The sequence below is a fragment of the Spinacia oleracea genome, chromosome 4 (genome assembly GCF_020520425.1).
Source record: "Spinacia oleracea cultivar Varoflay chromosome 4, BTI_SOV_V1, whole genome shotgun sequence".
Taxonomy (NCBI): Eukaryota; Viridiplantae; Streptophyta; class Magnoliopsida; order Caryophyllales; family Amaranthaceae; genus Spinacia; species Spinacia oleracea.
In genome coordinates this window covers 145481180-145497775 of record NC_079490.1, presented here as the reverse complement: position 1 = coordinate 145497775, position 16596 = coordinate 145481180, and the positions used below count along the sequence as shown (strand labels likewise).

The 16596-nt window shown below is 38.0% G+C and overlaps 1 protein-coding gene across 2 annotated transcripts; it reads left to right on the top strand.

The window, feature by feature from the left end:
- Positions 1-1418: 1418 nt before the first annotated feature.
- Positions 1419-6126, top strand: LOC110777531 (potassium channel SKOR-like). Of its 2 annotated transcripts, XM_056826368.1 has the most exons (8): positions 1419-1773; positions 3193-3488; positions 3572-3652; positions 3734-3832; positions 3926-4147; positions 4260-4448; positions 4903-4960; positions 5045-6126. In XM_056826368.1, exons 1-7 carry the CDS (start codon positions 1728-1730, stop codon positions 4957-4959), a joined length of 990 nt encoding a protein of 329 aa, XP_056682346.1. In that variant the 5' UTR covers positions 1419-1727; the 3' UTR covers position 4960; positions 5045-6126. The 2 variants fall into 2 exon arrangements, with proteins under 2 accessions (XP_056682346.1, XP_056682345.1); XM_056826367.1 differs by having other exon boundaries at positions 1419-3488.
- The last annotated feature ends 10470 nt before the right edge of the window (positions 6127-16596 follow it).

The window sequence follows — 16596 nt, the reverse complement described above, 5'->3', positions numbered from 1 at the left end:
CAACATATGCAGTACGGTCGCTAACATAATAAGAATTGCCAATTGCACTAAGCCTCTAAAAATACGATCTTTCGATTCTAATTCCTATTAGCTAGATAATCAATTCATGAAATTGGCCGATAACATGAATCAACAATTAAAACAAATCAATCGGAATACTCAAGCAATAGTCTATAAATTAACAAACTTTATGCATAATAATCATGGTATAAACATGGCTTCCCTTACTTAGCCCTAGAATACGACTACTCGCTCATAATTGAATTAACAAACATGATAGAAATAATAAACATGAATTTCATAATCAAAGAAAAAATTAAACTAAGGAACGAAAACAATAATAATAAATTAAAGCAAAAGAAATTATGAAAAATACCTTAGATTGATCGATCGAAAGGAGTGTACTAGGGCTAAATAATATGAAGAGAGAAAAATAAAACTAAGCGTTTAAGAGAATTCTAAGGAAAATAATAACATGAGAGAAATAAATTAGTTCCCTTGAGTATTTATATGCTCCTATTTTCTAAAATAAAATAAATGAATAAATATGAAAATAGAAAATAAAAGTCGTCGATGATTGGTCGATGGAGCGATGACGTGGCAGCCAAACCCGAGCACGAGCCGCGCACACAGGAAGATAGAAGGCGAGGCATGGGCAGCGAGGGATCTTGCGCACCATCCCTCGCTGGCATCATGATGAGAGACTAGCAAGAAAGTAGAGCAGCGAGGGAGCTAGCGAGCCATCCCTCACTGCCATGCGCATGTGTGTAGCAAGCTAAGCGACGAAGATATAGGCAGCGAGGGAGCTAGCGAGCCATCCCTCGCTGGCCTAGTGAAGTGCAGCAAGACAAGGTGACGAGCAACGAGGCAGCGAGGGAGCTAGTGAGCCATCCCTCGCTGGCCTAGTGAGATGCATAGTAGGCCAAGGCGACGAGCAACGAGGCAGCGAGGGAGCTAGCGAGCCATCCCTCGCTGGCCTAGTGAAGCAAACAACCATGAAGCGACGAGGCACGACGATAGATGTAGCGAGCCAACGAGAGGTCTTGCGAGCCAAATAGGGATCTTGCGAGCCAACGAGGGATCTTGCGAGGCTATGCACAAGCGATACATCGAGTTAATCATCCCCGGAAAGCTCAATTCTTCGATCAAACACTTCGTCTCCGACTCAAACCATCCGGTGATCATTCGATCCACCTCCAAACACTCCGAAAGCACCCAAATGATTGTAAAATCACCTGAAATATCAAAGAAAACACAAACGGAGCGTAATAGAGTACAATAACGACGACTTATGCAATTATGACTCTAAATGCAACTAAAATGAGACGAATGCCTAGAAATGCAACCTAAATGAGCCTAGAATACCCTATATAAATATGATTCATCAAACTTTCCCTCCAATTTGAAACAAGGGCAACTTAAACCTAAGTCTTTCATTTTTCACGCAAAGAACAGCAGCCTTCAATTCCCTTCACGTTTCCTTCTCTCGTCCACACTCAAACTCCGGCCACCATCACCGCGCACCATCACCACCGACGTTCGGCCCTTCTTCTTTACCGGCCTCCAACCACCGGCGCGGCGCAGTGCTTCCTCACCGTCATTCTTCGCTGGCCTCCAACTATATAGGGCTATTCTTCACGGCCTAGCTAGCTGCGTCACTTCACCGGGGACGAGGCACTAGGTCAATTTATGAGTTGGGGGATATTGAAATGTGATTCTGCTTGCATATGCTGCTGAATTTCTGTTGGGATGGTGATGGGGTGCTTTTTTGGGGTTAGTTCTTTAAATTTTGATGTTTTTTATTTGTGGCATTGAGTGCAAATCTTTATTTCGAGCTTGCCCTTGATGCAAAGTGAAACTAGCTGTTGCGCAGGTATTACTTTGATCATTAATAGCTTGAAATTTGTACTTCTAGTTAACTTTTGCTGGTGGCATCTGTAGAATTTTGCTTTAAGGTGAATTACAAACCATTTTTTCATTTATATGTTCTGCTGTTAATGTCATTATTGACCCGCTTTCATCTCGTAGTACCTTAGTACTCAGTAATCAGTATAGACCACTTACTACGTTGCCATGATGTTGTTCTGTATTGGCTTTGTTTGTATGGTACATCTTCAATTATGTGCTGTCTCTGCACTTTGCAGTGGTTCTGTGCTGTTAGTTTTTGTTGGACTTAGTTATTAAGAATATCAGAGAAATCGTTGTTAATTTCATGAAAAAACCTAGAAGTCATGGGGCTGTTCCTGTGTTTGAATTTCTCAATATTCTGACAAATTGGTTTAGGATTATGTTCATTTTTTTGCAACTACTTAAAAGTAATGAAAACCCTAGCTTATAAATATTTCAGGATCATGTTGTTCGGAGGTTGCTTTTGCCTTATCTAACTCTATTGTCTGTCAAAAACTTGTAAACTGTGATCTGAATTCTGAACTTTTCCATAATATGTGTTGAGCTGTAAATACAACTATTATAGAAGACATCTAGTGTATGCCAAAGAAAGTGAAAACCAAATACTATTGTGTTCATTAAAGTTGTTAATTATGAGATTTTCAATCATGCTTGACTGTTGACGTATAGTTGTATAAAAGACATTTGATGTGCAGAGCTCCAGGGAGTAGTGTTGAGGTGTCAAAGGAAATTGAGCTCTTGATCCTGATGGAATATTTAAATATTTGTTTACACATCAAGAATGTTAACAATTGATTTAGTTGGTGAGCTGAAAAGGTGCACCCTGTACAATTTCAATGAGATGGGAGATGTTAGACACCTACTCAAAGCATTTAATCACCAATCCATGATCTAAGTACCAACTCAATATCGATAAGATTACTTTCTTCCTCCAGAAAATGGAGAAGGACATAAGGATTAACTACCTTTTTACTAGAATTATTAAACTTCTCACTGTTGAACTCTACTGCACACACACTGCGGCTTGTATCTTTTATTATTTAGCCACTACAATTCCTGAACAAGAAGAAGGTTACACATGGATTGGTAGTTTGAAGTTGGGAGATTATAGTTATTCCCACTTTAGGGAAATTGATCTTTTTAGGAGGTATACTACATCTTTGTATTTTGCCATCGTCACCATGGCTACTGTAGGTCTGTTATTTTCTTTTCTAACCACTCAAATATATATGTACACATATGTGATATGTATCATTATCAATAACTTTTCTTGTCAAATTACAGGTTATGGGGACATACATGCTGTTAATCTGAGGGAAATGATATTCATTGTGATCTATGTCTCGTTTGACATGATTTTGGGTGCTTATTTGATTGGTAATATAACTGCATTGATAGTTAAAGGCTCTAAGACAGAACGATTTAGAGATAAAACAGTAGAAGTCATGAAATATATGTATAGAAATAGGCTTGACAAGGACCTCCGCAATAAGATCAAAGGTCATTTACGTATGCAGTATGAAAGTAGCTATACTGAAGCTGCTGTTCTGCAGGACATTCCCATATTACTTCGAGCAAAGGTAATACTTTGACTTTGATATATATATAGTCTCTGTAACTTTAGTATAAAAATGTACTAATTAATACGTTGTTGTTTGTACAGATTTCCCATACATTATACATGTCGTTCATTGAAAAAGCTCCTCTTTTCAAAGAATGTTCTCCAGAGTTCAAGAATCAGATTGTAAGGTACTACTGTATATCTTACCACCATAGTGAAATCCTTGAAGGTGATACTGTTAATCCTATGCACTTGGTATTGCAGGTAACCAAAGTCCATGAAGAATTTTTCCTTCCTGGTGAAGTTATATTGGAGCAGGGAAATGTGGTAGATCAACTTTATCTTGTCTGTCATGGAAAGATGGTATGTCTAATTGTCTATATATATATATTGTGTTCCCTTTTTTCCATTAAAATTGGTATCTTTATGGTAATATCTTTTTGTTATTCTCCATAGGAGGAAGTAAGTATTGGGCAAGATGGGTCAGAACAGCTGATTTCACATCTTGAACCAGACAGTACTTTTGGACAAAATTCCATATTTTGCAACATCCCTCAATCTTGTACAGTACGAGTTGTTGATCTGTGCCGGCTTCTGCGGATTGAGAAACAATCGTTGAGTAATATTATTGACATATACTTCTTTGACGGCAAAAAAATCTTTGACAATCTCCTTAAGGTATGTAGGCAATGTGAGTAGTGAATCTTTTAAAATCAGTTTTGCACTCCATTTCATAAGTTGTGCAGATGATGGTATTTAACTGTTAATTCATTACTTTTTAATGTTGTAGGGAAATGATGGAAAATTCAACTTGACGGAAGTTGAATCTGATATCGCATCTCACATAACACAACAAGAATCAGAACTTGCTCTTAAAGTAAACAATGCTGCAAACCACGGAGATCTTTATCAGCTAAAGAGTTTGCTAAAGGCTGGAGCTGATCTAAACAAGACAGATTACAATGAAAGATCTCCGCTGGTATGATAGTTTCATCAATACATTGTAATGATTCATTATGCTTTCTTTTATGGTTTCAAATTGTATTATATGATCTTGAAACCTCGTTTGGGCACAACCTATTGCAGCATCAAGAGGACATGAAAATATTGTTCTTTTCAGAAACTGATCTGTTCCGCTACAGATCAGCAGCAATAGATCAGCTGCTGAACAGATCAGAAACTGATCAGTTCAGCTGCTGATCTGCTACTGCTGATCTGCAGTTGAACAGATCAGAAACTGATCTGTTCCGCTGCAGATCAGCAGCAGCAGATCAGCAGCTGAACAGGTCAGTTTCTAATCTGTTCAAATGCTGATCATATGTCTTGCGCTCGGGAATATATGCTTGGGACTTGCAATCAAATAAAACTTGCAATCATATTTTACATTCAAGCATTTAATGTTAATTAACTTCCAAAGAATTGTGGAATTGCAGAGTGTTGATGAAAATGAATGTCAAAAAAAGCGCACTTCCTCAATGGAAATCAGTTAAGGTAAATAATAACTTGTTCACTACTTATTGTACGGCCAAAACAATTACATTTCCTATTATCTAATTTATGTTGTCTTTAATCTAGTGCGCCCAACAAGAGGGTGGGGTCGAGTGTGGCTATTACGTGATGAAATTCATGCATGACATATTCAAAAGTTGCAAGGAAGTTCAAGATCTGGAAAAGGTACATAAAATAGCTTATTTATGATGTATTATTAGGCTAGAAATTAGTTAAAAAAACTATTCGCCTATAATTGGCATGAACCGTCGAAAATGCCATTTTGGACAAAATATGACCTATATCGTCCCAAATGAGCCTTATGTGTGCATAAATAACTTAAAATTTGTCTTATAAACATATAACTAATCATATGAATCATGAAAAAGATTTAGAAAGTGTCCTTAGGTTCATTTGTTAGTAGTTGGGATCGAAAATGCCATTTTTGGCCAAAAATGACCTATATCGACCCAAATGACCCATAGACGTTCATAAATATCATGAAATGAGTCTTATAATCATATAACTAATCATATGAATAATGAAAAACGTTTAGAATATCGAAATAGGTTCGTTTGTTGGTAGTTGGGATAAAAAATGCCATTTTGGCCATAAATGACCTATATCGACCCAAATGAACCATAGGCGTGCATAACGAACTTGAAATGAGTCTTATAATCATATAACTAATCATATGAATCATGAAAAACGTTTAGAATATGGAAATAGGTTCGTTTGTTGGTAGTTGGGATCGAAAATGCCATTTTTGGCCATAAATGACCTATATCGACCCAAATGACCCTTAGGCGTGCATAACAACCTTGAAACGAGTTTCATAAACATATAACTTATCATATTAATCATTAAAAAAGGTTTATAATTTAAATATAAGTTCGTTTGTTGGTAGTTGGGATCGAAAATGCCATTTTTGGCCATAAATGACCTATATCGACCCAAATGACCTTTAGGCGTGCATAACGAAGTTGAAATGAGTCTTATAATAATATAATTAATCATAAGAATCATGAAAAACATTTAAAATATGGATATAGGTTTGTTTGTTGGTAATTGGGATCGAAAATGCCATTTTTGACCATAAATGACCTATATCGACCCGAATGAACCATAGGCGTGCATAACGAACTTGAAATAAGTTTCTTAAACATATAACTAATCATATGAATCATTAAAAAGGTTTATAATTTGGATATAAGTTCGTTTATTGGTAGTTGGGATCGAAAATCAATTGAATAATAAATTTTCGATTTTTCGCCCTAAAATTATGAAATTAATATTATTTATTAATTTGTCATTAATTTTGAATATAAATTTTAAATTTTTATGCGATTCGCTCATATAACTTGCACGCACAAAGCAATGGACGCTACGTGTTACCCTTAAGGGGTGTTGTATAGTGCGGGCATGTGACGAAAAGCAAGGGAGCTCGTCGCCCATGCGGTACGAAAGCAATGAGCAAGGCCATGGTGCACGAGCACAAGGCAGCAGCCCTGCCTTGTGTCGTGGGCTGTGTGCAATGGGCGAATGGGCGAGGGCGAGAGCAAGGCACGAGCAGTCGCGTGTGGGCAGCAAGCGAGCTGCGCCACAGCGCGCACTGCCTCGCGCAAGCGTGCGGAGCCTCGCGCGCAGCGAGCGTAAGCTCGCGTGCCACGAGTGCTGCCCAAGCATCGATCGCTCGCGCGCAGCGAGCGCTATTGCGACGTGCGACGAGCGCTGCGCCCAGCGATGGCGTGCGAGTGCTTGTTGCGACGTGCGACGAGCGCTGCGCCCAGCGATGGCGTGCGAGTGCTTGTTGCGACGTGCGACGAGCGCTGCGCCCAGCGATGGCGTGCGAGTGCTTGTTGCGACGTGCGACGAGCGCTGCGCCCAGCGATGGCAAGCAGCTCGCTATTGCGACGTGCGACGAGCGCTGCGCCCAGCGATGGGCTGCGGCAGCATGCTCGTGCGTCGAGCGCTAGCGCGCGCAGCGAGCACCAGCTCGCGTGATGCCTTGCGATGGTGAGCAGCAGCAATGCGAGGCAGCGCATGGGCTGCGCGCACATGGCCAGTGATGACTGTGTGCGTGTGGCCCATGGGCGTGCGTTGCGTGGGGTTGTTGCGTTACGATTAGATCGTTTTGAAATTTTAATTTGAAATTTTCAGTTTACGTAATTTTAATTAATTTTAAAATTAATAATTTAAATTATTTTCTTGGATTTTAATTTTGAATATTGTAATTATAATAAATTTTATTTATTCTAATTATTTTACTAAAATTAAAATCATGAATTAATTTAAATACGACTGAAATTAAATTAAACTTTTTGGATTCAATTATAAATTTATATGTGCTTTAAATTTTAATTAAATTTGTATGTTTCCGGTTAGACTAGAAATACATTTTTATGTTTAAAATTAGTAAAGCATATGAATTTATTGGTTTAAGTGGGAGCCCTTTTTAGTCATAAACTCTTGATTAGGTCTACAAATCCTTAAGGTTAAAACAACTTGATTAGAATTAATAAGGACTGAATAATTTGTAGATTATTGGTGCCCTTGATTAATTGCTGCAAATGTTTATGTGATGCATAATGTGTTTTACTAACCAGCTATGTGGGCCATTCATGATAATGAATGGGTGAATGGTATATATTGTATATGTACTGTTTTGCAGGTTATTAAGTGACTAGTATGGCCCAAATAGGATAGAAAATATGGTCTGCGTACCATTAATTTGAATGTAATTGGTCTAAAGTACCAAAGTTGTTTTTCAATTCAAATATGGTCTGCGTACCATCAAATAGTTGTAATTAGTTTTAATTATAGCTTATCCTATTTGAAGAAAATGGTGCCTCCCACGGAGATTTTCAAGACGGACTTTGAAGTTAAAGCTTCAAGATGAAGTCGGGCCATACTAGATCACATTTATCTTATGCATGTTTTAAGTTATTTATTGCTTTTAAATATGTCTTAAAATGCATGAGATCAAAGCTTGATTATGTTGCATGATTAAGGATTTTAGTTCACTTAAAATCTAACCAACATAGTAAGAGCCTTAAGTTCCAAACTTAAAAATTGAGTTAAAAGGTGCCATGCCAAAATATACACTTGCTTGGATATCCTTTACATCAATCTAGTAATAGTTTTCGCTCAGCGAGGTGTTACTTATTGGTCCTAAAGGGGCAAGGTACACAAATAATTGTGAGTACATGTTAGTTTTGGTGAAACTCAACGATATAAGTAAGGAGTCTTTTTATGTCGTGGCAAAATCGATAGGTTTACCTAATAAGTTCTTAGACGTGCCTATCAACCAAGAATAGTTTCTAGACTATTAGCAAAAGGCTTTTGCTTACCTAAGATGTTTTAGAATTGAGTCGACAAACTGTGCTTAGTTCTTCAATGATTTTAGGATCTTGGAATCATTTTATTCACACCTGCCGGAACACATAATTCGAATAAAATGCTAATGACTTGTTTAAATTGCATGATTGCTTTTATTTTCAAGTTATTATTCATGATAAATGTTTAGACTTGCATGCTTCAATGTATATTTTAATTATTGTTTATAATTAAATATCTTGCACTGCAATAAATCCTTTTAGAAAGGTAACAGTAAATTTCCTCGATTGGTAGTGAATTCAAGAACGATTCACGGAAATGAGAGAAAATGAGCAATTTAAAATGTACGTTTCTTATAGCGACTTTTATGGTTGTTTTCGAGTATCAAAATCGAATGGCAAACCAATTGGTGCTTGTGAATTCAAAATACACTGTAGTTTTGAGATCATAAAGCATTGAGCTTAAACGCTCAGCTTTACCAATGGTTAACAACCTAAACATCTTTGTCCATTTAATTCTCGAATGAGTCTAGTCCCTAGACATTCGAATAGATCGATGCTTAGAGAATTTTAGAAGCTTCTGGTAAGATCATCTAGTTGAAACAAAATATTCAACATAAATTAAAATGGTAAGAACCTTGTTGGAATGACATTAGACATGTCTAACAAAGTATAAAAGTCAACACTAGAGAATTCAATTCTTAAGACTATAAGAAAGAGTACGAGAAATAGGAAAACAAGGAACAAATGAAAGGAATTTACAATTCCGTTTCTACCTGTAAGTTTATGTTTAAAGAGAAGTGACCTAGCAATCAAACTTCCTTGGTATCATATACCGCTTGAGGTTCTTACTTCGGTAATAACTCAAACAATGGAAGCTAGGCTACACTAATGGCCTACAAGTGGGAAATGAAGCATGGTAATGCTACATTAGTTGTAGGGTCATCTAGTTTGTTTTAAGTCCTTTCAAAGGCTGGAACTTAATGGCTATTTTGTTCCATGATCAACATACCTAAATTTCTGTTTTCAAACACAGAAAGACTCACATTCAAGGAAAACAAAAACAATGTTTGTTTGTTTATTTGAATGAAATGGTCAATTACAGGTTGAGTCAATATGCTTGATTAAAACAAACAACTCTTTAAAGAACTTTACTAGGTTCAAATCAACCCCTTGATTTGAGTTCCACTAAATCTTTGGCATTGTTGCTTAGACCATATCAACAAGTTAACATTCAAAAGCTCTATTTTGATGGAATTTTGAAAGTTCATTGATTTCTAGATCAATTTAAGACGACTAGTCTTACTTGTTGAAAGTAACAAAAGATATGAACTATTGTTAGAACGCCTAGACAATAGAGTTCAAAGCTAAAGAAAGATTTTATGACTTTATATGGATTTGAGTGAATATAGGTTTATTTACTCAAATGTGATATAAGTTGAATTTGTTTGGCTAGTTCAAAGATTCAGAAGTATAAAATCCACTTGGCAAGAAATCATAAAGATCTAGGTTAGATCATGTTGATGATTACTTGAGACCAAATATGATCATCAATGATTGTGTGTTGTAATTTCACAATCTAGGTCCATAAGATATGGCATATCTTAGTTGGAATAATTGAAGTCAATTAGTACTTGATTCGATTAATGAAGAATCATAAAGATTTTTTCCTATAATTTCTAAAACAAAATGCTCAACTACCACCAAACTAAACCAAATTCGTCAAAGCTATTGAAAAGTAATTTCAGAATAACTTTTCATAAAATATATCTAGAGAGTTGCAAAACTCAGTGGGAGCTTAGTGTTTGTCATTCGACAAACTAAGGCCCAAATATAGATATATGTTTCATTGTGATTTATTCAAATGAGACACAAGGGTATTGTTTCTACCACGAATTTTTGAGAACATAATGTTTGTTTGCTCGAAATGATGTCCTTTTGGAGATTCGTTTCCAAAATGACAAGTGGGAGAAAATAGACCTCGAAAGTCTTCGAGGCGAACAACAAACATAAACGGACATTCCGGAGGCTTTTCGAAGTGCTTTAGAAAATCCGAACTTATTCTTTGAAGACTTTAGAAGTGGCTTTAAAGAATAGACATCTCTTAGAAGACTTTACAAGTGCTTCAAGGAGAACAGAATATTCAAAGGACTCTCAAAGTGCCTTTTGATATTCTATTGTTTGATGTTCTATACCCAAGTAGGCATAGAGTTCAGGTCAATGAAACTATGAGATTCTTCTATTAATAGTGAAGAAACCTACAACTTGCAGTCAAACTATTAATGAGTTTGTGACCTGTAAGAAAGCTATGACGAAACCCAGATTCCCTAAAATGGTTAGAGGCCATATATAGACTCAAATGTTTTAGATGGTTAAAGGGCATAAAACATAACCAATGTTTTGATGACAAAATTGAAATTTTGTTGATTTGCAAGAATAGTTTCACACCTATTGGTTGCAAGTTTGTTTTAAGGATAAAAACCATCAAACATGAAATTGTGTTCACACACAAAGCGAGATTAGTTGCTAAAGGTTACAAGCAAATTCATGGTGTGAATTGTGTTGAAACCTCATGCATAATCGTAATGCTCAAGTCTATAATTCAAGCAATGATTGCATATTGGTACATATAGCAATTGGATGACAAAACGTATTCCTCAATCAAATGTTGGAATAAACTATGTACATGGTATGGCATAGGATTTGTGGATCTAAATAAATGCTTGAAAGAGAAAGCTAGCTTATAAAATCTAAGTACAGATTTAAGCAAGCAATTGGGAATTGGAATTATATTTTAATGAAGCTAATAAGTATTTTAGTTTCATAAAATATACATGATTCTTATAGATATATAAGAAGTTTAGTGGGAGTACATAAAAACTTAATTGGTCCTATGTGTATCACACACATATCTCTCTATTGTCAAATAACATTCAAATGCTAATGACTTAGATTTGAGATTATTCATCAATGATGGACCATGGCGAAACTTAGTACATACTGGGTATTAAGATCTATTTACAAAGATCTTATGATATTGTTTAGTAATGGCATTTACTAAATCAAACACGAAAGACTCCATTGGAGATATTCGATCCATATGAATAAATCTAAGTGATGAATGTTTGAACTATGTATAAGCATTTACTAAGTTAAACATCAAAGAATCTAATGAGATTCTTCACCTATATTATATGTCAAAGAATTTAGTTGGATTCAGTATCTACTGTAACTGAATGAGCTAAAGTTACATGAATAGAATTCAATTGGGAATTATTCTGCAAAAGAATTTATCATGTATGATATAATATGAGGATCGCCAAAAACGTATCATATGACTTTAGGCATGACGAACATATACCAATCTCTATTGATCTAAGTGAAGATCAACTAGATTGAGATCAAGAATACTTATGGTACTTGAAAATGTACATAGGAATAGTTCTTGATTCAAGGAAATAAAGATATGCTAAATATTGATGCTACACGCATAAACACTAGCAAAGGATCAAGCAAGACCCTTTGGAGTTAACCATTGATAAGGACGAGCTATAGAGCATCGTGTTTTGAAATGGCAACATGGATTGGAGACCATGAATTTTTGCGTGGGATATTAAAATATTAATTTCTATGTTCTAAGATACAGCTGGAAAGTATTCCACATATCTGTGAACTGCTTGGATAAGTAATTCCAAACAAAGCATCACTAGCAACCTATAAAGTTGGAGTAAAAGTACTTATTGCCTAAGAAGCAATAAAACAGGGTTGTTTATGTTAAAGAGTTCTTCACTGAACTTGGGTAGATCACATGTCTGCTGGCTTGATGGTTCTTCATTGAAAAATGCATAGAACCACTCTTGAAGCAAGAAAAGACTAGATCACAAAATAAACATACTCAAAAGATCTTATCATCTATCTCGAAGAACATTCGATGAAAAGGATATTAAGATTGGCAAAGCATGATAACTAAACCTATGCAACAAGTGAGAAACAACACTCACATTGTGGCACTGGAAATCAAGCATGGCTTTGAATTCCATGAATTGTTTTAGAAGATGGGTTTGAGGCCCATGGTGGTAAAACATTGGGGTTGAACATTTATCATATATGAAATGAATTTTCATATTCCATTTAATCTTGGTTTAGTATTAAATGATGAGTCCCTTCAATTTGATGATGTATTCAAGATAGACTGTCAGGACCAGTCCTGTGACTAAGAAATGTCTATCAAGTGAACTTGAATGTCAAAGGTTGAAAATGGTCCCTAGTCGGAGTTTTCTATAAAATTGGACGCATAGAAAAACGTTAGACGACTAGAATGCAAGATGACTAGTAGTTCTGTTTCTTGAACTATGTGGACATGGCAATGTCATAATCATTTGCATAGATACTTACTTTGGGAAGACTAGTATCGGACAAGACCTATGAAACTTTACTGTAAGAGATGAAAATCTATCATAAGTAATTTCATTAAAATTATTAGACACTAAATCCTCAATACCTGAGTGATTTGAGATTACTTGTTTGAGAACTGGTTACTTTGACGTTGACCAACCGTCGCACCGTAAAAGGAGGCTATAAAGGCAACGCTCAGGTAATCACCTATCAAACGAAGTCTAATCTCAAGATCGCAAGATTGGGATTGTCCTCCCATAAATCGGGATGAGATGCTTAAAAGTTGTACAAGGCCACTCGGAGAGCTAGAAACTGTGAAATGCATGGCCGTGCTCGGATGAATCATAGGCTATGATTATCTGTTTATTTGATCAGTTGAACTCTGAAACCGAGGAACACCTCTGGACATAATAAGGATGACAACTCTTACCTTATGTTCAAGAGCAAGCATCGAGCGACAAAGGAATTAGGAAATGCACACTTGTCCCTAAGGACAAGTGGGAGACTGAAGGAAATAATGCCCTTGGTCCAAGTATGCATTCTATGTTAAGTCTAATAAATGCGGTTCAGTATTAATTAACAAGTTAATAATTCAGTGAGATCAAGTGAGCTGAATGCCTAGCTAGAGGCCGCTTCAGTTCAAGTGGAATTAATGATATTAATCCACAGCTTACTCTTGACTGAACCCGTAGGGTCACATAAATAGTACGTAAACGGATCAAGTATTTAATGGCATTAAATACTCCATCTTTGGATATTCGAAATCGACGGATCTTGGTTTCAGTGGGAGCTAAGATCGTCACAGGCAAGAAATGAATACTCCGGAAACGATGATATTGCCGAAAACGGAAATATGGATCGTATCGGAAATATAAATATTATCCAAGTCGTAGATGTTGCCGGAAACGGAAACATGGTACGTATCGGAAAATATTATCGGAAATGGAAATATTGCCAGAATCGGAAATATTGCCGGAAACGGAAATATTGTCAGAATCGGAAATATTATCGGAATCGGAAAATAATTCCGGAAACGAAAATATTAAATATTTGTTCGAAACGGAAATTGATTCCGGAATCGGAAATATTAAATATTGTTCGTATCGGAAATGAATTCCGGAACCGGGAATTTAATCGGAAGCGTATCATACGAATAAGCATCGGACGAGGCCTGCCGGACGAGGGCCCAGCACGAAGCCAGGCCATCGCCCAGCAAGCCACACGCATCCAACAACACGCCAATGCCTCGACCAGGCCCAGCGCAAGGCCAGTCCCAGCCAAGGCTGGCGCGCGCGCACAAATGGGCTGCGGGTAGTGGGCATGTGCGCCGTGCGCACAGCGTGGGCCGCAAGGCTTGCGCATGGGCGTGCGATGCTCGTGCGGTGCGTGTGTACGTGCTATACGAATCCTAAAGCTATCGGAATTCGTGCATAGATTAAATCCTAATCCTAAAAGATTAAATTAATTATTTAGAGTTCTAATAGGATTCTAATTAATTAATTAGTATTCTAACAGGATTCGAAATCCTTTCCAAGGTTCTATAAATATATGCCTAGGGTCATAAATTTATACACGAGTTTTTCATAGAGTATTCAAGTATTCAAAGTGATTTTTGAGAGCAAAAATTCAGTCATACAATTGCCTAATAAGTGCCGAAAATTCTAAGTACCTTAAGGGCGATCCTAGTTGGTCAAGCTTAAGGCGGATCCGGACGTGCTGTGGACTATCTACGGAGGGACGACACTTGGAGTCCTAAAGACTTGTTCTTGTTCGGTTCGGGCGCAGCTAGGGAAGGCACGCAACAAAGAGTATGCATCTAAACTATGCTAAATGATTATGTGTAAATAATATGCTTTCCTGGCTTTATGGTTTTTCCGCATGATTTATGAATTGTCATATGTATCATAACCTAACAGGCCTCTCGGAGAGTTAGATACTGTAAAATGCATGGCCGTGCTCAGAATGGTTAGGCTTAACCTTCTGCAAAAGTTTGACAGTTGAACTCTGTAATCCGAGAAACACTTCTGGATCTAATAAGGATGGCTTGGATCTTACCTTATGTTCAGTAAGTAACACTAAGCGACAAAGGAATGTGGATGCACACTTGTCTGAATGATAAGTGGGAGATTGAAGGAAATATGTCCTTCACCCAAGGTGCATTAAGTCTAATACCAAGGTTTAGATTAATTGCGAACAATCAATTCAGTGAGATCAAGTGATCGGAACAGCTAGCTGGAGCAATGCTTCCGATCAGTGAGTTCTAATGGATATTGAACTCACAACTTACTCTTGACTGAACCTACAAGGTCACACCAATGACACGTAACAGATCACCGGATTAAATGAATCGGAAATTCATTTAATAGCTTTTCGGGATTTAAGTTGGAAACGTATTATACGATACGACCTTGCATCGGAATCGTATATCGTATCGCGAATATTCGTAAGCTAGGCGAAACGAATAAATCGTATCGTACGACGGTGATTCGTCGTATACGAAACGATAAATAATATATCTGAAATATATTAAACGCGAATACGAAGAGCGGCCCACGAGCCGAGTGCACGAAGCACTCGAGGCCCATGGGCGCGCGCTAGGCGGGCAAGCAAAGGCCAAGGCAACACGGCAGCGCTGGCCCATGGCCAAGCGGAGCTGCGCGTGTGCGCGCGGGCCTGTGCAGCGACACAGCCACAGCAGCGAGGCCCATGGCCCAGCGCGCTGTGCTTGTCTCACGCGTGGCTTGCTGGCCGGCCTTACCTCCGGGCTTGGTCGGTTAGTAAGGTTATGTAAATAACCTTATGACCTAATTTCCAACTTACTGCAATCACAATTCAGATTACTCAAAACCCTAGAGACACAGAGAACCCTAATTCTCTCTGTGCCTCCAAAGTGAGTTCTTCCCAAAAGGAAAAGTATCTTGATCAACTGTCTAAGCTACGATTATCAAGACGGATCTGATCGTGTCGGTGAACCAAGTAGAGGAACGACAATTGGAGTTCTTTGTTCGTGTTCGTTGACGGATTATTGTGGAAAACACGCTTCGAATGTAAGTATGCTTAATCTGTGCTTTATACATGTTTCCTACCTTTGGGGATTGTTCCGCACATGTTATTATGTTTAACTGTATTCCCCTACAGGGCTCCTCCCGCAATCAATCATCAATCTTCCCCTTGCCCAAGCGGCGGGAGAAGGAACTTGATAGCCTTCCAAGACGGGAGGACGACGAACCTCATTTGGATTCCGAACGGTTAAGCACCGGATGGGCCACACTCCCGTCCCCTTCCTCATAGTCAGTTGATGCAGGACGTCTAGCTCTAGAACCTCGGACTCTAGCTGGTCCGGAGAGAGAAATGTCCCTCTGACTTAGACCTCTCATCCATACAATGTACCCCGCAGACAAAGTAACAGGCTCAGGTGGGAACTGAATAATCAAGAATGGTTTGGCAACCCAATACCGCCTCCAAATTTCAAGACGATTTGCATTCAACACAACAGGTTTCGGGTTCTCTTCAATACAGTCCGGAATCTCCTGTTTCAAGCCATACTGTCTCATCACTCGAGCAGGCGAATAGAAGACTAGCATCGAGAGGCTTGGCACCCTCAAAGCAGTAGAACCAGGGGCATGCCTCATGGCAGCAATTCCCCACCAAGGAACTACCCACCTTATACAAGATTCAACCTCAGAGAGTGCGCATCGCCACTCATCCAATGAAAGCCGGCCACACAGCATGGGCCGCACAGTGAATCCCTTTCTATTATAGCTCTCCATGTTCTCCGGTGGTGCCACCAACATGAGCCTCTCCATAAGCCAAACCTCGGGGAGTATACAAGAAGTGCATTTCAAAATTCAACATTCAAAATTCAAATACGAGTACAAATTCAACATACAAGATGGCTCCAGATCCTTA